The 22,843-nt window shown below is 45.2% G+C and overlaps 2 protein-coding genes across 2 annotated transcripts in view; one reads left to right on the top strand and one right to left on the bottom strand.

The window, feature by feature from the left end:
* The window catches only part of SLC9A6 (solute carrier family 9 member A6), a 46,105-nt gene extending 37,013 nt beyond the window's left edge, over positions 1-9,092 (bottom strand). Inside the window, exons 1-3 of the mRNA XM_084813599.1 lie at positions 8,453-9,092; positions 2,323-2,522; positions 1,613-1,690 (exon numbers count right to left, since the gene is read on the bottom strand). Coding sequence (XP_084669725.1) covers positions 1,613-1,690; positions 2,323-2,522; positions 8,453-8,798 — 624 coding nt within the window. The 5' untranslated portion in view covers positions 8,799-9,092. The remainder of the gene's footprint in view (positions 1-1,612; positions 1,691-2,322; positions 2,523-8,452) is intronic.
* Positions 9,093-12,919: 3,827 nt separating this feature from the next.
* MMGT1 (membrane magnesium transporter 1) lies at positions 12,920-20,662 on the top strand. Its single transcript, XM_084813628.1, has 4 exons — positions 12,920-13,019; positions 17,927-17,979; positions 19,077-19,180; positions 20,182-20,662. The coding sequence occupies exons 1-4, from the start codon at positions 12,935-12,937 to the stop codon at positions 20,342-20,344; spliced, it is 405 nt and encodes a 134-aa protein (XP_084669754.1). The 5' UTR covers positions 12,920-12,934; the 3' UTR covers positions 20,345-20,662.
* Positions 20,663-22,843: the final 2,181 nt, after the last annotated feature.

The following is a 22,843-nucleotide window of genomic DNA, read 5'->3' as shown; positions in this document are numbered from 1 at the left end:
AATGCTCTTTACTTTTTCCTAGCCTGGTATTTAACACAAGAACTCCGTGGATGTCGGTGAGGAGAAATCACATAAGAACTTCTAAAAGTTTTATTACTCACTGTAGGCCAGTCAGATCAACCCAGGGTTGCAGCATGTACCAGCATGTTCACTCATTCACAACAGCCCAGAGTTTAAAAAAACAACAACCCTGGGTTGTTGTGATTTGTGAACCAGGCCTGTTTGTCCTTCTGCAATGATGACAACTCACTTTGTCCAATATAAAAAAGTAGTGACTATTTACATCCGTTATGTACTCTACGGCAAAGCGCACCTTATCATAACAGGTCATATATTAAATATTATACAGTAATACCTGTTCTCAGGGCAGATATCAGTTTGGGTCTAATACATGTCCAGTTATGACACTTAGAGCACATTCCTATGGGATGCACTCCCAATAGGCAGAGGGTTCCAAGTTCAGAGCCTGCACCTATCCTATGCCCTGACAGCAAGAGCCAGGCAGGGCGAGAGGAGGTGATTTGGCTTCCATTCCTCCATTTAAAATATGAAAAGCAGCTAGATGGGCCTCTGAGCCTGCCTAGCTAACTTACCTTTCGGTAGGCAGGGAAGGGACTGGAAAGGCCATATCCTGGCCTCTTCTCTTGCCTCCCTGCCCACCAACACGCCCCCTTTTCTCACTCTCCGACTTCTCTTACAAGAACACAACTACAATCCACTACTGGATTGTCATCTCCATGCTCGTAGCTCTGTCTATGACCTTGGAGGAGGAGATCCACAACATCCTATGGTACTGCAGATGCCATCTAGGGGCCATTGGTTTGCTCTCAGTAATCAAGTTCAAAGTGATATTTCTTCCCTGCCCACACTCCCATATGCTATTCCAAAAATATTTTCATTCCCCATGATTGTGTTATTTCATTTTTTTCACGGTCAGTATAGTGCAGCTATAAACTTGTTTTGTGAGAGGCTTTACATATTATACAAATAAGGAAATGCTACATAATAACTGTCATAAATTACTTGACTTAAGCAATAAGCAGCAGCTAGTGTTAGCCATTAAATAGTCCAAGGTCAAGAAGCCAAGAATATCAATCAAAGCCAAGGAAAACAAAACCAGATATAGGGATGCACTGAAGAATAGTCGCAGTCATTCTGGTTTTGAGAATAATCAGAGCTGGGTTCAGGAGCTGGCAAGAATGTTTTCTGCTATGGATGAGCATCAACAATTGCTTCCAGCACCTGAACTAGGTTTGAGGCTTGCCTTTTATGCAGAGGCTGATTGACAAGTGAAGCCAGCTGGGTCAAGTTGCAGACTTCTTCCGCTTGCCCATGTACTGGGCCCCTCTCAAACACTCTCAGGCTGAGGTGTTCTGTGCCCTCCTCGATCCCAAACAGAGGCACAACAACAACAAAATATTTATCTGGATATATTGAGGACTAAGGAACACCTTGTTCTTAGTCACAAGACAGGTTTGTGCAAATTTTGCAGCTTTAAAAGATATCTGACCCACTCCTTTTTTATGTCTTTCCCCCCAGCTTCTATACAAAACATCAAAATGTATTTCCATATTGCAGATATTTAAGAGGATTGAAATGAACAAGAACGTACCCTTTTCAAGCTGTATCCTGCATAAAATATAATTGGAGGGAGTAAGATATTGAAGAATACTTCTGGATCAAATGTCACCTGTAGGGTTTTATTAAGAAAAGAAGAATGAAAATTCAGGTAAGAAAGACCTAGACAAATGCAATATGAAGCTCACTGCTTGACTAAGTGCTTTTTAAAACAAGAATATAACTACATCTTAGCAAACAAAACAGCTTCACAGGACCAAATTTTATATATCCCAACTTTATAATCTGGGAGCATGAAGTGATTTCACAAGAAAAATCTCCCATTAATCCAAACAGATTATCCTACCTCGGGCATAACTGAAGGTGGGAATTGGGAAGCATAATGTAGTGCATAAATGTGATGTGCGTGCATGTATGCATGTGCACGGGGGGGGGGGGGGATTAGGGAATTTCCTCACTGGAAACTCTAGCTAGCAAATTTGAGATGGAATAGATAGTGCTTGGGGCTAATTATATGAAGTACATGGAGTAGACAAGGCAAAGCTGGGAAGAAATTCAGGGAACATTAGCAGAGCAGGTCAGAAGATGAAACGTAAGAAAGTCTAACAAACCAGGCTTCTGGCTTGCTTTTATTGGGACCCACAGGGAGGCTGGGGCCAAACCAACAAAGCCAGGACAACTCATTTGTACCTTTCCAGGGCAAAGGTCCTTTCAGTGGGGCAGATAACTCCAAAACCAGCTCACCTTTCTGAGCATCTCGTTATCTTGAACATTATGAGGTTCATGGGAGCTGATTTCCCCCTTCAGGGTATACTCGTAGAACTTCCCACTGAGGTTGACCAACAAAGTGGCAGGACTTGTCTGCACCGGACAGCTTAAGGTCACATTGTTGATATCGCTGGGAATGTGGATGCCATAGCGAAGGACAACACCCACCAGGACACCTGTAAAAGAGGAATACAGGATGCTAGTGGTTAGTTAAAGCAACTGCCATGGCCAAATAATTAGTATACAATCAGCATAATGAAACATGTGCTAAACTATGGTCCCTTCATATGAGGAAGAAACATGCTGGAAGTCCAGCCCAAGTTAAGATCTCTGTGCTGACAATTGAACGGAGCCTCCAAAAAAGAAAGATTAAGGAGGCCATGTTTATTGATCAACTGAACCCCGATATCAACGTGAAGGATAAGATGGAACAAGCCAGGATGTTTATTCATGCAGCTTGATTGGTTGTTTAACATAGGTGCTGATTGTTAATTATTGTTCCCCTCCAAGGCTTGTGCCTGGTCTATTCCTGATTGGTTCTGGCTCAGTTTATAGTCCCATTTGCGACTGAAACTGACATCTTACGCTGAAACATTTCAATTTTAAAATCCGTTTATATAAATATTCTTTAAAATGTATAAACTGAATATATGATTGCTGGTCGTTCATTGTGTGTGACAAGTCATTCCAAACCACATCACATTACCTATGTATTGGTTTATTCAAGTAACTTTAAACAATCATGCAGCTTTTGCCAACTTAAGCTGAGGCATTAAGAACGTAAGAGCCATGCTGGATCAGACCAAGGATCCATCTGGTCCAGCATTCTGTTCACACAATAGCCAACCAGCTGCCTGTGGGAAATCCACAAGTAGGACCATAAGTGCAATTGCACCCTCCTGCTCATGGTCCACAGTCTCTGATACTGGGGGGAACATATAACCATCACAACCTGTAGCCACTGTGAATTCAAGGCTGCAAATTCTCAGTATCTTACACTCAAAGGACCTTTTCATGTGCTTTTAACGTGTACAAGTAAAAAAGTAATGTATGCACATAGCAAACATTAGTTGTTTAAAAAAGAGTATAGCTGATGAAAGTACAGACTCCTTGGAACTAAGACTGGACTATAACTCCATACCACTCAAGCACTTTAAGGCCTCATAAAAATAATTAGAATAACGCCTGGTCAAGGCCTTGGGATTCACATGACACAAACCCACGCAGATCCCTAGATGTTATCTTGCATAACAGATCTACTAGGAGGTAGAAGGGAGAGGGAGATAAAGGAGGACGAGAAGAGTAAACAAGAGAGGATAAAGGAGTGAAGAAGTCTGGATTCAAGGAGGCTTTTATAGTCTGCTGACAGAGGACTGTCACCAAGATTCTGAGGTTTGTTTTACAGGAAGCAGCAGACATAGCCTTTCCTCCTGCAGCCTAGAGGAATCTGCTTCCTTGCTATAAAGAAGACTGCACTCAACCACTCTTTCAACCTTCTAGGGAGATCCTACATCAACAATTTCATTGCACAAGCCTGCCTTCCACATTTAAAATAACAGTTACGGTCACAGTTCTGGCACCTGGTTTCAGGAGATCTTCCTGCTTTGCTTCTCATATTTGAATCTTTCCTACAAGCTAGAATTCCATTTGATGGCACCGATTTGCTGGGAAGCCCCTCCGATACATCCTGCAATCTGGCTTGTTTGATTCCTGCGGCCCTGAGCAAATCTGAACAGTTCAGAGGCGTGTTAAAAGACTTGGCTTCCAGCCAAGGAAATTTCCATGACACCTGTCTCTTTGCCTGACTCTGTGCCCTGAAAACATGGGTAGAATCTTTGCTCTCCTGAGGAAAGAGAATGGAATAGGGCTCGAGAAACCCTGTTCTTGCTTGAGGCCTAAGGAACACCTTGTTTACGAAAAGAGGGGGGAAAGCAATGCTCTGTGCACTTAAGCAATACAAAAACTGGAACACCACCCAGGATTTAGCCTCACTTAAAGAGAGAAAGAAACAGGTTTATAGCTGTTGCTAGCATTGAGGGGGAGGGGGAATGAATACACAGGAAATATCTACTGAAGACTAAAAACATTAATGGGGCTTTAGGCAGGACTTCTAGTGATCAAAAGCTTCCCTATAGCCACCCTGCTCTATCCCTACTGCTCTATCCCCTACTCTATCCCTACCATACTCTTGGGGCCACACCCAGGGCTGATCTATAGTTCAGACCTTATAGGCAGACAAAGGTTATGCAGGAATTAATTATTTGTACAACTTTTCCATAGCTGTACCCATGAACATGACCTGAAAGACTAAATATGATGACATTGCTTCTCTTAGTTTTAAAATAACAGTTTTTAATCTGTTCTACTGTTTAAATTTTTTCAAGGGTTTTATTTCTATATCACCTTGGGGGCCCTTCTTAGTGCCAAAAGGTGGATTATATTTTTTAAATACATGAATGAAAATTGGCTTTGCTGCGAAGTTTAGCTGTGCTCATTTACAAACTTCACTTCACTTTCAGGGAAAACCTGAAACACATCACACCTGAACATGAAATCAATACCTAGCGAACTATTCAAAAGTAACAACAGTGCAGAAGGTCTGAGGTTCAATCTTCGGCATCTCCAGGTAGGGCTAGAAAAACTCCTGCCAGCAACCCTGGAGAGCCGCTACCAGTCAGTGTCAACAATACAGGGCTAGATGGATTAATGATCTGACTCAGTATAAGGCAGGTTCCTAACAACAAGCTCTTCAAACAGGGACTTCAGCAGTCTAATCAAGTCTTCCACAACCTGCGCCCTCCAGATGTGCTAGATTACATCATCCCCAGCCTGAAAGCATGTCCATGTGGCAAGTACTAGAATGGCAAGGAAGATATAATCACCTCTTTCAAACCTTCTAGATAGCAATACAGGTGTGTGTTGAGATACCTGCTCTAAAAATATAGCACATCACTCAAGTGTGCGCCGGAGGGCAGATACCACCTGACAGTTCTTTATAACCAGGATTTTGTTTGCTTGCTCAATTACAACTTATTTATTTATTTATTGCATTTCTATCCCGCCTTCTTTCCTCTAGCAAGGAACCCAAGGCGGTGTACATAATCCTCCTCCTCTCCACTTTATCCTCACAACAACCCTGTGAGGCAGGTTGGGCTGAGAGTCTGTGACTGGCCCAAAGTCACCCAGTGAGCTTCCATGGCCGAGTGGGGACTAGAACCCGGATCTCCTGGCTCCCAGTCCTACACTGTTTATTGTATGTTGTACATCGCCCAGAGTGGCTGGGTGACCAGCCAGATGGGCGATTAATAAATTTAATAAAATAAAAATAAATTAACTTAATAGTCCAATTCATATGTACTAAGCCTCATTACTTGAAAGTCTGAGACCAGGGAATCTACATAATTTAAACTTCTATTTAAATTTAAACTATTTGTTTTTTTGTTTTTGTTGAGCAATCAGCTTTCTCCTTGAAGAGATTAAGCTCTGACATCTCCCAACATCATTCTTGTGACCACCTCCTAAAAGAAGCAAGTGCCAAGTCATGGACTGGAGAGGCAAAGAGGGAATTGCTGTGAATTTCCTTTTAGTTCTCTAAAAAAAAATTGAAGAAGTGTGGGAGGGAAGAGCAGGTTAGCACTAGTACGCAGCATGAGCCAACACTAATGAAGACAAAACCATTCAGATACGTGCACACATTACAGGCTCTGCTGAAATCAAGAAGTTTCTATGTTGAAAAGAGAACACACTTGCCAACATCATCTAGAATATTGGGTTTGGGAGATCTGGACTTAAACTTATTGGCCTTCAGAAAGTCTCAATCTCTCAGTCTCAGTTTCCCATCTGTAAAATGGGACTAAAAGAGAGGTACTTCACGATTACTGATGAGAATAATTGAGATAAGGATTCTAACACATCTTACGTACTGTTACAGCTGCAATCCTATGCACACATACTTTGAAATAAGCCTCACAAGCTCATGGGCTTGTTGCTAAGTAAATATTAATAGGATCAGGCAGTAAATGTGCTACAAATATCCTCCCTAACAGATATGGCCACCATGAAGAAACCAGTTCTATGATGGGGCTTTCGGAGAAATAAACAAATGGATACATTTAACAAAGATGCTGCATTACTCCCAGAAGACCATACACTACCCACAGGGGGGGAAAAATAATAAGGAAGTTTTATATTGTACATTAAGCTTGTCAGAATGTAGCTTCAGATGAAACATATATGTATTCAGAATCAGGTGGATCAAGATAACTGTGATATAGTAATCTCTGAAACAGTAGAGGTGGCCTAGGGGATGGGAATTAATAGTTTGGGGGTGCTAAGGGTTCTTGAAGCCAGTGTAAGCACAAAGCGGATGAAGGCATGAGACAGATGACAGGTGGCTGGTGATAAGTAGGCCTCAATTTCAAGATGAAGATGTGGCTTAGCGCTCAGTTTGGGGTGGAGGCAGTTGTTAAGTAGGTAGATATACATCAAGGAGACTCAGTACTCGGTGAATTAGGCTCCTAGGATTTCAGGTAGCAGGAGACCAATTCCTTCATGCTTGTGGAGGTTGACTGTGACAGTCAAAAATAAGTCCCAGGATTTCAGAGTCCTGCAGGGCCTCTGCATTTTTATAGTAAAAGTTGCTCTCTCTAGTTGTTAAGGTGCTGGGCCGGCCTCTAGATTGTTATATTCTAAATTCTAAAAGAGGTGCTCACATGTCTTTTGATGACAGAACGCAAAGGGTGGATAGGTGGGTTTTGTCCCATCGGGTGAATGACAGATAATCAGAAGGGTGGCTCAGCAATTGGGTGCGTGTTTGCCCTTTGATGAAAGGGTGGGTAAGAATGTAAGATGAGCCTTGTTGGTTAGGACCAAATATCCTTCCACTCCATCATCCTGTTCCTGATAGCTGTCGGCAAAATGCCTTGTCTGGAAAGCTCACAAAACAGCATGAAAGCAGTAGCCCTACTTGTTTGTATGGCAAAGCTAGACAGCATAGTCAGAAGCAGAGACACCACCTTGCCGACAAAGGTCCGTCTAATCAAAGCTATGGTTTTCCCATTAGTAATGTATGGCTGTGAGAGCTGGACTATAAGGAAGGCTGAGCGCCGAAGAATTGATGCTTTCGAACTGTGGTGCTGGAGAAGACTCTTACGAGTCCCCTGGACTGCAAGGAGGTCAAATCAGTCAATCCTAAAGGAAACCAACCCTGAGTGCTCATTGGAAGGACAGATCCTGAAGCTGAAGCTCAACTATTTTGGCCACCTAATGCGAAGAGAAAACTCCCTGGAAAAGACCCTGATGCTGGGAAAGACTGAAGGCAAAAGGAGAAGGGGACGGGAGAGGATGAGATGGCTAGATAGCATCACGGATGCAATGAATATGAACTTGAGCACGCTCCGGGAGAGGGCGCAGGACAGGAAGGCCTGGCGTGCTATGGTCCATGGGGTCACGAAGGGTCGGACACGACTGAACAACAACAACAACAGTAGCCCTACCTGTTCTTTATATGCAGCAAGATGGACTGCCTCTAAATATATAGGTAAGCCTCAAAGGGTATTGTGGTACCTTGACTAATAAATGTATTGTTGCCTGAGCTTTTGTGGGTGATCACTTAGCTTCACTGGATGCGCGACGTACACGATCACGATTACGGATATGTAGGGCCACATGCATCCAGTGGGTAAGTGACACAGCGGGCTGCAAAGGGCCTCCCGCTAAAGGGTGGGCTCCGTGTGGACGGGCTGCCCCTAAACTACAGCGTGCAATTTAAACCAGTGCGACCGCAAGGACGGCTCACCGGCTGAGGCAGGGGGCCGTAGCTCAGTGGCAGAGAGAGCACCCGCTTTGCATGCATACGGTCCCAGGCATCTCCAGATAGGGCTGGGGCAGAGGAGCCATCGCTGCCGGCGAGTGTCGACAACGCTGGGCTGGATGGACCAAGGGTCTGGCTCAGCGCGAGGCAGCTGCCCATGCTCCTCAGCAGCGGCGGCGGCGGCGGCGGGCGGGTCCTTCGGTGTTCAGGCACCGGGCGGGCGGGGGCGCGCGGGGCTTTGGAGCCGGGTCTTCCCGCGTTACCGGGGCGGGGCGGGGCCGCTCACTCACTCACCGTAGATCATGGCCAGGCCGGTCTCGTGGAGGAAGCGCGCGCGGCGGTGCTTGAACAGCCAGATGGTGAGGATGGTGAGGGTGAGCAGGAGGATGAAGATGAGCAGGTTGGCGCTGTCCTGCCGGTGGCTCGCCTCGGCCGCCTTCTCGGACACGATCTCCTCCTCCAGGGCCATGCCCGGCGGCAGGGGCTCCGCCTGCGCACCCGCCTCGGAGCGGGCGCCCAGCCCGGCCATCGCCATCAGCAGCAGGCCGAGCAGCCGCTGTTGCGGGGCGGCCTCGGGGCGGCCCGGGCGCCCGCCCCAGCAGCACTGCCGTCGCCGCAGCAGCTGGGCCAGGGTGGCCATAGTTCGGGCACCGGCTCGCTCCTCCTCCTCGCTGCCCACAGCCGGGACTGGAGAAGGAGGAGGAGGAGGAGGCGGCGGCGGCGCCGCTACCAGGGCCTGGGAGAGGAGGGGCGCGCCGGCGCAGGCGCGGCCTGCCGGGCGCGCAGCGAGCAGGCGCCGGAAGAGCCTCGCCGCCCCGATCCTCCCAAGCACAGCCTGCTCCGGGGAGGCCAGCGGGGCTGCGTTTGCAAGCAAGGCGCTGCCTCGTTGCTGCTTTTGCGAGGAAGTGACGCTCGCGACTTCAAAGCCCAGCCCTTCCTCCTTCCTGCGAAGTAAACCCTGCTGAGTCTAACGGGCCTTGTTTGCGGTCCCAGCTGCGGCTGCGATCCTGTGCATGTCTAGTCGGAAGGGAATCCCATGGAGTTCCCTCGGAAGGGTGCACCTAAGCCTTCCCGTTAAAATCAACAGGATTTGTTCAGTCGTGTCCGACTCTTCGTGACCCCATGGACCACAGCACGCCAGGCCCTCCTGTCCTGCGCTCTCTCCCGGAAGCTGCTCAAGTCCATATTCGTTGCATCCGTGATGCTATCTAGCCATCTCATCCTCTGCCGTCCCCTTCTCTTTTTGCCTTCAGTCTTTCCCAGCATCAGGGTCTTTTCAAGGGAGTTTTCTCTTCGCATTAGGTGGCCAAAATATTTGAGCTTCAGCTTCAGGATCTGTCCTTCCAATGAGCACTCAGGGTTGATTTCCTTTAGGATGGACTGATTGGACCTCCTTGCAGTCCAGGGGACTCGTAAGAGTCTTCTCCAGCACCACAGTACCACAGTTCGAAAGCACAACAGGATTTTAGTCCCAAGGAATAGGATAGGGCTGAGCTGCACGCGCGCTTGTGATCGCTGCTGCCTTACACCCCAACCCAATTGTTTCCTTGAAAGTAAGCCCAAATACGTTTCCTTAGGATTGCCGGCTTATGGCCGAACCCTATCCACCGAAAGGGGTTAAATGCATGGAAACTGCATATCTTTTAGGCTATTGTTAAACATGACGTATATATATGTATTTTCTCATTTAGGCAGATATACATACACACGCTTCATCTACAGCATTTGAAACTGATACATTTAAATCATGTAGTTATATTCTTTCTCCTTTTTTATGGTTTTGTTGAAATTTACAATAAAAAACAGAATAAACCAGGACAAGACATGTGATAGAAACATAAATCAACACAATATGCACAGTTTGTTTTCACTTCAAGATACATCTTACGGTACATCTTCTGCAAATAGCTTTGCCTTCGTAAGGCGCTCAGAAGCATATTGAACAAGCGACTTCAAAGCAGTTTACTTCCTACTCTTATCTACTGCCTCCAGTCAGAGCTGCATTTAAAGAGTTTATCAAGTTTATCTGCCCAGTTATCAAGATATACAACCTGAAGATGTGGTTGCCGTAGTAACTTGGCATTAGAGCCCAAAGGCCAAGAAAAATAAAGCATTTGGCATTTTCAAAATGAGGTGACTTAGAGCAGAAAAGAGTAAAAAAAGAATAATTCATTTGTCAGAGCAGATATTTCAGCAGAGAGGCTGAAGGCCACAATATAAGCAGAGCTCTACTACATCAGACCAAGGGCCAGGCTAGGTCAGCATCATTATACAAGTGAAAATAAGACGTACGGTTGACCTTATTACTGAAGTTTGTCTTCCGGTATGATATAAATAAAACCCACTTTTCTACAAACTTGTCTCTTGATGTTCCTTCCTTAGCATGTTTATAAAACATTCAGTTTTGTCAAAGATGCTGTAGTTGAAATCCTTTTATACTGATCATGTGTAGTTGGTGCCTGCAATGACTTCATGGCTAACCTTTTAAAAAGCCATCTATAATCCAGTAGCTGTCACAATATCTGTGAACTCTATACCTTAATTGAGTACTGTGTGAAGAAGTACAAGAAGTACTTATTTTGTTTGCCCTGAATCTACTGCTAGGTAATTTCATTGGATGACTCCACATTCTAGTATCATGGGGGTGGGGGGGGGGGACAACTACTATCCACTTTCTCTATACTTCATAATTCTATTAACCTATATTATGTTCCTGCTTCCGTTTAGTTTTCTAAACTAAAATGCTCCAAACACCCCTGGATCAATAGTTGCCCTTTTCTGCACCCTTTCTAATGCTGTGATATTCTTGTCGAAATAGAGTATCCAGAATGGTAAAAGGCATTTGAAATGCAGCCATACCATCCATTTATACAAAGGCATTATGAAACTGGAAGTTTTATTTTCAGTTCCTTTTTAAATCATCCTTGGCACGGAATTTCCCTTTTTCACAACTCCTATAACTTTTCACAGCCTTAATAACCACTTAGAGATATCTTTTGATATGGCAAGCGGTATATAAATTGATTAAGTAAATAAATAATTTGGTGCCACCCACAAACATTGGTACTTCATTGTTCATCCTTTGACTCCAACTTCATTCTAACTGTTAAGTAGTGCCAGGAGCAACAGAACGATAATTGCTCACCTCACTTCTTATTTTTGTTTCCTGTATTACTTGTATGACTAGGGTGGCCACTTAGGAATCACCAAAATGAGGACAAAAAACACAAATTTGCATAACATTTACATATACTAATTTATATGTATAGATGCAAATTTGGAAATAGCTATAAATAGAAATACAATACTATCCAGGAGGCAACAGTTGATGGGCAACTTCAAGTCCCCAGCTTGCCCTTCTTACAGTTCTTTATCTTTAAACCAGACTTGGACTGGACAGCCTTTCAAATAAAAGACAACTTCAGATAGAAAAATGTCCTCTGTAAAGTAGGACATCTGGCCACCCTATGACTTGTATATAAACTTAAAAGGACTTAAATAAAAAGGCTTTTCAAAATAGCACCAGTCCCGGTGCAGATCCTTTGGAGACCCTGTTGCTTATTTCCTTCCATTAAAACGGAGTGAGTTTTCATTAAAACTAAAACAAAGCGCCTTGTGGTGCCTTATTAGCCTTTGTGGCAGCAGACTTTGTGGGCCAGAGGTGCTAACTTAGTCTCTGTTAGTAGATACATATGCGTACATGCATAGAGAAAAAAATGTGGCAGGTCAAAAGACCATAAAATGCAAGAGGTAGCGACATTTTTCTACAAAGCTCATGGGAACATAGGAAGCTGCCCTATAGAAAGTTAGATCAATTAGCCTTGCTCCTAGTTAACTGGGTGTAGGATTGCAGCCTAAGGGCGCAATCCTATGCAGGGTTCGACAGTCAAAAGTCCTACAACTCCCAGCATTCCCCAGCCAGCATACCATAGCTAGCTGGGGAATGCTGGGAGTTGTAGGACTTTTGTCTGTCTAAACCTGCATAGGATTGCGCCCTTAGTTACATATATTTTAGACAGGGAATTCTTCTCTGTTGCAGTCACGTAATCAGCTTTCGAACTTGCGCGATTTCATGGAATCATAGAATAGTAGGGTTGGAAGGGGCCTACAAGGCCATCGAGTCCAACCCCCCATATTTATATTGATTAGGCCCAACTCGATATTTCTCAGTATATTGCAACATAGCATTGCAAGCACTGATAGTCTGAACCCACTGGGTTACATTATTTTCATTACTGATGCCCCCTTTGCTTTAAATTTGGACATTTATGAATCACGACTTCTAAATGCATTAGATCAGGGGTGCCCTGAGGAAAGAAGTGACGAGAACCCCACCCTAGGCTTCGCTGCCCCCGGGCACAAGGGGGCGGAAGGCGGGAGAAAGACAAAAAGAGGCGCCAAAAATCGCCTCAGAGACTGAGGGGAGATTCGGCGGTCGAGCGGGGGAGGGGGAGGGGCCGCCACAGCCAGACGCGCCCTAGCCCCGCCCCCCTTCTAGAATTGCGCCACCAGCAGCCCCGCCCTCTTCTTTCGCCTGACGGGCCTGGTTCTCAGGGCTCCTTCCAGAGGCTAACTTAACACACGCAGAAACGCGCGCGCGCCAACATGGCCCGTTCGTGACGCCATCCCAGCGCGCCGAGCAGCGTAGGCCCCTCCCCTCGGCCGCGGCGCCCAGCCCGCTCGCGCCCAGCCCGCTCTTTCGTCCCCCCTCCCCACACCAGCCCGAGCCCGCCGTGCGCATGCGCGGCCCCGGCGGTGGCTGTGGGAGGAGGGCGGATGATGGCGGCCGCCTCGCTGTGGAAAGGGCTGGTCGGGGTCGGGCTCTTCGCCCTGGCGCACGCGGCCTTCTCCGCCGCGCAGCGTGAGTGACACCCTTCTTTCCTCCCCCGACGAAGCGGGGACGTCTAGGCAGGCTCCGGGCCTGAGCGCCGCTCCTTCGAACTTCCTCCTCGGGAGATACGGGTGCCGAGAAGCGAATGCGGGCCGAGGGGCGCCTGAGGAGGCCCGGCGGGTGTGGGCGGGGGGCTGCTGCCTCGGAGGTAGCGAGTGGGGAGGGGTCCCCGGGTGCAGGCGCGGGGAGGCGCCGCGGCCGATCCCGCCGCAGGGGGAATGCCGGAGGGGTCGCCCTGCTCGTCGGCTGTGGCGGCAGCAGCGGCGCCTTTTGGCACCTTAAAGGAGCCTTGCCCCCCCGCACACACCTGGTGCCCTCCGGAGGTTTTGCTCACTTCCCATCAGCCCCAGCCAGCATGGCCAGTGGTCAGGAATCCTGGGATTTGTGGTCCAAAACATCTGGAGGGAAGCAGGTTGGGGAACCTCTTTCCTCAGGGCATCCCATATCAAATACATTCAGAAGTAGTAATTCATAGATGTCCAGATTTAAAGGAAGGCATCGGAAAATAAAGTATCCTGGTGGTTTCGGGCTTTCAGTACTTGCAGCAGTGTATAACGATATACTGAGATATATCGATTTGGGTAACATAAATAGAAACTTGTCACAAGTTCGAAATCTGATTATGTGACTGCAGCGGAGATGCAGTGCCTTTTGGCACCTTAAACCAGCCTTCCCCCACTTGGTATCCTCCAGATGTGTTGCACTTCAACTTCTATCAGCCCCAGCCAGCATGGACAGTGGTCAGTAATCCTGGGAGTTATAGGCCAAAACATCTGGGGGGCACCAGGTTGGGGAAGGCTACCTTAAATGGTTCACAGAGCATTTTTTCTTTTGGGAAAGAAGCCTCATTGGGTTCAGCAGAACTTACTGCCAAGTAAGTGTGTGGCATGGGGTTGCAGACTAAAAAAACAATCCTGTGTATACTTAGAAGGAAATCCCACTGACTTCAGTAGTTTATTTTCATGTAAGTGTGCAGAAGACACTATGTAGCCTTGTTGTGGCAGAAGGTTTTGTACACTGGAGCATGCTTCTTCAGTTGCAAGAGGCAGCAGAAGCAGCATTATTAGGAAAGGCAAATACTCATTATTATAACAGATAGGATGGATGTACAAGAGAGAGAATATGTATGACAACCCTTCACTTACAAGGAGCGTTGTGGCACCTTAAAGACTAAGACATTTATTTTGGCATAAACTTTTGTGGAGACTGCTTCATCAGATGCATGAAGTGTTAACTTCAAATTGACAGATTTGTATACACATGCTGGATGGTCAAATGCAAACTGTTGACACTTAAAAGGTTCAGTCGAGAAACTATTGAGATGAAGGCATAACCTGTTCTCTGCCCCCTCACAATCCCAAATATTGAGAATCCTGCCTCTCCTATCTGCATACCCTCTCCTGGGTTCTGATTCTTGGCCATGCTAGAGTGTAATGAAAAACTGGGAATCCATTACGACATTTGGGGGGAAAGCATGGAGACAATATTGTGGGGTTGAGTAGAGGTGCCAGATCCTGAGACTTTCAAAAGTTGCACAGAAATGAACACTCTACCAGAGGCTTCTTGCATCCCTTCAATGCTATATGGGAGTGGAAGCCACACACAGCTTGTGAGATTCTGCCTGAGAAGTCTGGACCTGACAGCAAATAGGACTAAGACTGTCTATAGCTGAAAATAGGATTAGGTATATGGGTTAGTCTTGGGTATGAAGGCTACAGAGCATGGTAGGTGGAATAGAAGTGGCATAAGAAGTTAAGATGCGCTTTTCATGCCATCAACCATAGTATTTCCCTTGCAATGCTTCTAGTCCTTCCTGCCAGGCTGCATCCAGAAGGTGGTGTTGGGGGACTGCTGTTCAGCACCACAGCTGTTGGTCTATGGTGTCCCTAAGGGTTCTGTTCTATCCTGTATATTCTATATTTACATGAAACTGCCAGGAGAGGTCATCCAGAGCTTTGGAGTGAGGTGCCATCAATATGCTGATCACTCAGCTCTATTGCTGTTTGTTACCTGACTCCATGAAGGCAGTCAACACCTTTGAATATTGCCTAAATTCAATAGTGGACTGGATAAGAGTGAATAACCTGAGATTAAATCCAGAAAAGACAGATGTGCTGTTGTAAAACACCTGGCTCGGGGATTGGGATTCATCTGTTCTGCATGGGGTTGTGCTCCCCTTGAAAGATCAGACCTGTAGCTTGGTGATTCTCCTGGATCCTACACTGCCCTTGGATTTTGGGGTGGCAATGGTAGCAAGAAGCATGTTTGCATGACTGCATCTAATATGCCAGCTGCATTCATTCCTGAGTCAGTCTCACCTGGCAGCAGTTATCCATGCCTTGGTTACATCACAGTTAGGCTATTGCAATGTGCTCTATGTGGGGCTACCCCTGAAGAGCATCTGGAAATTTCAGTTGGTGTGAAATATGGCAGCTAGGCTGCTAACCAGTGCACAGTATCATGATTATATTTCCCCAATACTGAAAGATCTGTACTAGTTGCCAGCTGTTTTTCAGGCTCAATTCAAGGTGTTAGGGTTAACCTTTAATGCACTATACAGCTTAAGGTCTGGTTGTCTGAGGGGATGCCTGTCCCAGTATCAACCTGTTTGGTGATTAAGATCAACAGGAGAGGCCTTTCTGAAGACACCCTCGCTTGACAGGCATGCGAGAAAGGACTGTCTCCTGTGTGCTCCTATACCCTGGAATGCACTCCCATTGAGGTTACACCTGGTCCCCACTTTATGCATTCAGGAAGGGGGTCAAGACACATCTTTTTAACTTGGCTTTTTAAATAGTGTTAGATTTTTTAAAGATTTTTAATGTTTACTATGTTTTTTATTGCAGTTTTTATTTTCTGAACTTTTTGTAAACCACCGTAGTTGGCTTCACAAAGGTGGTATATAAATACAATAAATTAATTGAGGAGATTGTCTGGATTGTTAAAGAATTTAAGGTAAAGAATGGCATGCAATGTTGGGGAAACTGGGGTGACGTTAGGAAAAAGGCAGGTGAGTAGCAGGCACCTAGGGGAGGATATGTGGTATCGAGTAAGATGTGGAAGTGCACATACTATGTTTGTGTGGACTGGGGTGTGAAGGAATAAAAGTGCTAAGCTCAGCGGGTTGAGGCAACTCTCTAGAAATGCTCATTTAGCCAAGTTAGGCAACCCCACACCAAGCCTAGAAAACATTAGCTAGGTTTGCTACATATTCAGAAGTAACTTCTGGTGCAGTGCGTTGCATCAGTTCTGACTCCCACTCTGATATGTATGTTGGATAACTTGGTGATAACCATCCCATTTTCATAAAGACTGAATAAATGTGTTGTGCTTCTGCCGGACTGGGCTGATCATTTCATGGGCCTGTCCAGAACTGTGTCACGAGATGGACTGTTATGGCTGTTTAGTTGACACACTGCCAAACATTGACCTCATAGACAGGTACCTTCCTTAAATTTAGAAATCTGTGGCTAATAGTCCACAGCTTAGTGCCCATAAAGTATCTGGATTAAAGGCAACTGACCTGAATTCCTCCATCTGTGTCTTCTTACTTAAACGTGGCTTATATTCTGTGGGTAGAGACTGTCATTTCTGGTATGTATAGTGCCTTGTTTTGTTGAAACAAAAATGTTAAAATAGTACTAGTAAGTTGTCGCCCTGACTGTAAATATTTGTACATGCACCTTAGCCTATGACATGAGTTAACTACTGCTATAGCAGTGACATATGTGCTCATTGTAGCTCTTTCAGCTTAGTCTTGGAATTATTTTGCAAATTTGCACAAACTCATAGAGTTGGAAGGAGCCATTTCTGCCATCGATTCCAGCCCCCTGTTCAGTGCAAGAATCCAGTTTAAAGCATCCCTGAGAGATGGCTATCCAGTCTCTGCTTTGAATCCCTCCAGTGACAGAGAGTCCACCACCTCCCTAGGCAGTTGGTTCCCTTGTCTGTCTGACTGACTGCTCTGATCATTAGGAAGTTTTTCCTGATGTCGAACCGAAATCTGCCTTTCTGTAACTTAAGTCCATTATTTTGTGTCCTACAGTCTTGGATAATAGAGGACAGATTGTGGCCCTTTTCTTGCTTCAGTTTAATCAGTTTCTTGATCAGGCTGCCAGTACAGAAAGTGCAAGTTACATTGTGGTGTGTCCCTTTTGCTAGCAGTGGGCAGTATCCAATCAGGCACTAGCGCCAAGATAAATTACACTGTGCTGATGTAAGCTACCTCTAGCACAAGGCCAAAAGCATTTCCTGGGGCAACGGGTTTTCTGGGGAAACTCTTGAAACTGTGATGAGCTAAATCGGGGGTGGGGAAACCTGTGGCCTTCCAGATGAAGTTGGGCTACAGCTCCCATCAACCCTAGCCATCATAGCCAATGGTCAGGGATGACTGGGAGTTGGAGTCCAACAGCATCTGGAGATCCACAGGTACCCCAGCCCTGAGCTAAATGAACACGCAATCTTAGATCTGGTACTTGGAGAACTACCGGTGACTGTTTTGATCACTTGGTCATGCTTGCCAGATGCATTTGTCCTACTGTGCATTATGGAGATGAGTCGAGCACCTTTATCCATCAATGCAGGCTTTAAAGATCAGTTTAATACAGCCCAAATGAGACTCCATGGCAGCCTTCCCCAACCTGGTACCCTCCAGATTTTTGGCGTTTAGTTCCCATCAGCCCAGCCAGCATGGCCAATGGTTAGGAACGCTGGGAATTGACGTCCAAAACATCTGGAGGGCACCAGGTTTGGGGAGGCTGCTCTATGGGAACAAGCATGAGGTGGCCTTCCCCTGTGGCAGCGCTGATAGAAAATCCAGTAGTGTGGATATAGCAATGGAAATCAAAAGCATTCACCAGCATGTCTTTATGTTGCAGATCGTTCCTATATGAGATTAACGGAAAAGGAAGATGAAACCTTGCCGATAGATGTAAGTTGTACGTTCTTTCTATTTCAGTGATGAAAGTACAGACTTGACTGTGATCTGTAAAACGACACAATTAGGGCACAATCCTATGTAGTTTTAGACAGAAAAGAGTCCTACAATTATGCTACAGCATAGCTACAATTATGTAGCTATGCTGGCTGGAGAATGTTGGAAATTGTAGGACTTTTTTCTGTGTAAAACTGCATAGGATTGTGCCCTTAAAGTACTTTTTTTTTTTTTTTTTGCAACAAAGTTAGCCAAAGAACTGAGTTCAAGGACAAATCGGTCAGTTTGACTGGCTTGCGATAGTGCCCTGTATTCCTTGATCTCTGGCTTTTGCTTTTGTTCACTCTGCGCTGTTTCCACAAACTGAATTTGAACTACTTGTGCCTCCATGTTCTTTCCCATAATCTAGTAGTTCAAATCTCCAGGCGTAACAATGTAGCCATTGCACTGTGCCTGAGATTAAAATGTCCTAAATTTGGCATCTTCCTGCCTCACTTGGAATTCCTAAAGGGATGCTTCTCACTGTCTCCAGTCAGTACTCCGAAAGCCTCTGCTTTGTTCCTCATGCTCTGCAGAGCAAAGAGCCTGTTCCCTCCGGTATTTGCCCAGTATTTGTTTGCATGGAGCTGTTGTATCCTCCGTGATGCTAATCCTAACCTTGTGCAATCTTCCTCGTAACTTTTCGTTCTCAGGGTTTTGATTCCGCCTACAGGTATTCAAGTGATGCTCACAAAGTTGGATATCAAATGTTCCAGATGCCTTTGCTGTAGAAACTATTATTTAATAAGTATCACTATAATACATACTATCCAGTTATTTTGTCCATATTATTGAGCCTTGGAAGATAGGTATGGTTGAAAAATAATGCCCATGTTCATATCCCTGCTCAGCCATATAAATAGCATGAGGCATTTCATGTTCAAAACTAGGACTCAGTCTACTGCACTGCACATTTCTGAAGCCCTGGGACTTCCCAGCTTGGAAAGCTCAGTGAACGAGGGTAGTTAAGACCACACAGGAGAGAGTAATTATTTCAGAGGTATTTACTTAAGACACTCAAGTGCTGTATTCTTTTTCTTTTTAATCTGTTATAGATAGTTCTTCAAACACTGTTGGCCTTTGCGGTTACCTGTTACGGGATAGTACATATTGCAGGAGAATTTAAAGACATGGATGCCACTTCAGAGCTAAAAAATAAGTATGTTTTTTCCCGTCTCTTCTCCCCTCCCCTGCCCCTGCTATTAGCACTTTCCTTACTGCATTGCTTCCTACTGTTCCCCCCACCCCCTTCCAGAACCATTTAAGGAGGAGGGACTCTTTTCTTCTTTAACTCTACTAGAGGAAGATTTGGCAGCTGCTGTTTGTCATTGTGCTGCCAGAGTGAAAAGCTGTAACCTCCCATATTTCCCTCTCATACACAGCAAAGTTACAAGGAACTTGTCCTTTGCATGATATCAACCTAGGATAGGTCAATGCGTATCTATAAGTCATGATGGCTATACTAAACCTCCATGATCAGAGGCAATATGCCACTGAATATCATTTGCTAGAGGACAACTGCATTAGGGGGCTGTAACCTTCTTGCCCATTCTCTGCTTGTGGGCTTCCCAGAAGCATCTGGTTGGCTACTGTGGGAAACAGGATGCTGGATTAGATGCACCTTTGGTCTGATCCTGCAGGGCTGCTCCTATGATGACAGGACCAAAGGTAGGTTTGCTCAGAAAGGAGTAAGGATATTGGAACCAAAGCTATGATGGGCTCTTGGATTTAGGACATCTTAAACATGCTTCTGCCGTCTCTCACATTTTCTGTTTTCCACTATTCCACCTGGCTTTGGCCTTAGCACCCCAGGCCCTCGGCTTAGTTCCATAGTAATGCCACTTCTTTGTTTGCAAGCATCATTGGTCTGGCACCAACATACTTCCTCATCTGTAAGGTGTCAGTGCCGTTTCCTTTCTTTATTCTTGCTGCTTCTGCTGCTACCTAAGGGCCCTAAACTCTGTACCCTCCCTTCACATTACAACTGAGGTGTAATTTAAGAATTTGTGGCAGGTACCCCAAACATCTGTAGGTAATAAACTAACTGTACAATAATTCAATGTCTAGAATCCACTATTTCCAAAATGAGCTGATTGTCAATTAACTGTTATGACTCAATATTAATTTCACTCTCTCCCTTCTGTTTCTCTTTCATTGAAGGACATTTGACACATTAAGGAACCATCCATCCTTTTATGTATTTAATCACCGGGGCAGAGTATTATTCCAGTCCCCAGACACTGTCCATTCTTCCTCCAACCAGGATGCTTTGTCGTCCAGCGCATCACTGAAGTTGAGAAAACTTGAACCTCTCCGCCGTTAAAAGATTTTTACAGATGATTCTAAAAATAGAACAGGACACTGAGCTATAATATTGGAGTTGGGGATGTAAACACTTTTTTTTTAATTTCTGGAGCAGTATTTATATTGATCTTCCAGACTTTATAAAATATATATATAAATATATATATAAATATATTAAAAAGGACCTTCTTTGAACACTGTTAATGACAATGACTGAATTGTGAATTGGCAAACAGTGTAAATTATTGCTAGAATTATGCTGTGAAATATACATTTTACCTTTCATCCATTAAAACACTATGCGGTTGATTCACTTAAAACAAATTCCATATTACCGAAAAGCAAATAATGGTTTTAATGCAACAGATAAGCACAGAAGAGGGGGTATTTGCTTGTACTGTTTTGTTGTATGCTGAGGAAGCGGCTGGAGATGCTTTGTGTCTGTCCTTTCCCTCCCCCACCCCACAGCCCCTCCTATCTTTGACAGACAACAATGATGGTTGCGTTTTGTGTTACTTTCATATTCTTCAGCACTTTGAGCTGAAGTAATGTGGCCACTGTATGATATGATCTACATGGCAAAGAGCAGAGCCGTTCAGGCAGACACAAGTTCTCAAGTGGGAATTGAACCAAAATGTTGCCAAGGGGACAAAAACTTCCTTTGTTTCTTGGTCAGTGTCCTTGAGCTATCCTGAAACGCTCACAGCTTTTGAAAGATGAACCATTTTTGAGAGAAAATTGCAATGACTGAGGAGTCTAATCAGCCACTTGGGGAGGGGTGTTAAATCATGTCAGCTGTAGCCCCATGTATGTTTCATGTCAACCTCTGTCCACTTCTAGTATGTTGTGGTCATTGCCCACACTGTGAACTATGTGGGTTGTGGCGGAAAGTAGGGCTGGAGTGTTTCAGTGCTGCATTCACTTGTGAAACAGGATTATTGCTGTAAAACTAAGGACGGATGCTTACTTGAGAGAGAGAGAGAGAGAGAGATGGGTGAGGGTGGGACTGCCGAATGAGTGAATGACTTGTAACATGCAAGGTACACTGAAGGGGAAGTTGCAAGTGCTGCTTATGGTTCAGTACTTTTAATGTTCATTTCTTGACTTTCTGCTCGTAAGGGTGCATGTTGATTCAGCTCCCTCCATTTATATGTTCACTGTCTCATTGGAAAGATGGAAGAATGTTTCGTTCAGATATGGGAGAACTGCTGTGTTCCTGTTTGAATAATTTAACATGTTTGACTTGTTTCTCCACTGTGCTGTGTTGCTTTTTGCTAGTGGCATTTGATCACCAGGAGAGATTTCTTCTGAATCATCTGCCTTGAAGTACGTGGGGCATTTGGGTGGAGGTGATGCATTCCCTTTCATTCACTAAATGTTTGCCCCCAAGTTGGATTTCCAGGGAATGTAACTGATTTGAGTTTTTAACAGGATGCGGGAAAGTTGACCCTCCTGCCCTGTCTTCAAGGGGCACTTTACATGCAACACTTCCCTACATAGGAAAGGATTTCTGTGCGCCATCCATTTGTGAAGCATGGTGCCAGTACACATGTTGAGCATCTGCTGCATGCCAGCTGCTTCGCTGGTGTACTTGTGGTAAAATAAAGCACACGCACTCCACACATGTTGTATGGCAGCTTTCCCCATCCTGGTGACCTCCAAACGTTTTGCACTGCTGCCCCCATCATCCCCAGGCAGCATGGCCATTGGGAGTTGTGTCCAACAAATCCAGAGGGCACCAGGTTTTTGAAGGCTGGTGCATTTTTCTCTACATGGAAGGACCAGGATACTGGAGTTTTGATTGTGACAGAGAAGACATGGCCTTTTAAAAAACCTGACAATTGCTCCTGTTCATTAAAAGTTAATTTGTGTTGGGGTCCTTCTCTTGAGTAGTTGACCCTTCTTGCCTTGTGTTCAGTCCAGGAGAAATTCTGCCTGTCAGCCATAAGGTGGCAAACTGAATATAACCCTACTGCTATCAGCCTTATTCTCTTCTCCCAGTATGCTAGAGTAAGCCGCCAACTTATGCTGAAATGCAGCTGCTGATTGACATAGGCTATAAACCTTTGAGCCCACCTACTTGGTGATCCGCTTTAATATTTTCTTTGCACTATTGAGCATCTCCCAGAAGTATTCTCCAGAGCTAGGTTTTCCTTGCTCAGTACTGTTATTCTAAGCCACCCTCTCTGATCTCAGATGGATCTGGGTTGCATAAAGGAGTATGTGGGAGCCTCTTCGTGTGGTCCCTGTGGATCCCAACATAAAAGTGAACAAAATGGCTACAGGGAGAGCAAACTACTTGCCCAAATGCAGTCTTGTAGCACCATCTTGAATGTGCTTACTTGGAAGCAAGTCCCACAGTTCCAGGGAATTTATGCGCTAGTGATTGTCTTTAGGACTTTGGCCAGTGTCACACAAGCTCTTTGTGTTAAGGCAAAATAGGAAGGCTTAAAAAAATTAGACCACTGTAAGTAAGCTGGTGAAGAGAGGGGTAATGAAAGGCCATCCTGCTGCTGAG

This window comes from Heloderma suspectum, chromosome 9 (genome assembly GCF_057233095.1).
Source record: "Heloderma suspectum isolate Gila_16-S chromosome 9, 16-S_ref, whole genome shotgun sequence".
Lineage (NCBI taxonomy): Eukaryota > Metazoa > Chordata > Lepidosauria > Squamata > Helodermatidae > Heloderma > Heloderma suspectum.
This window is presented reverse-complemented; position numbering and strand designations above follow the sequence as displayed.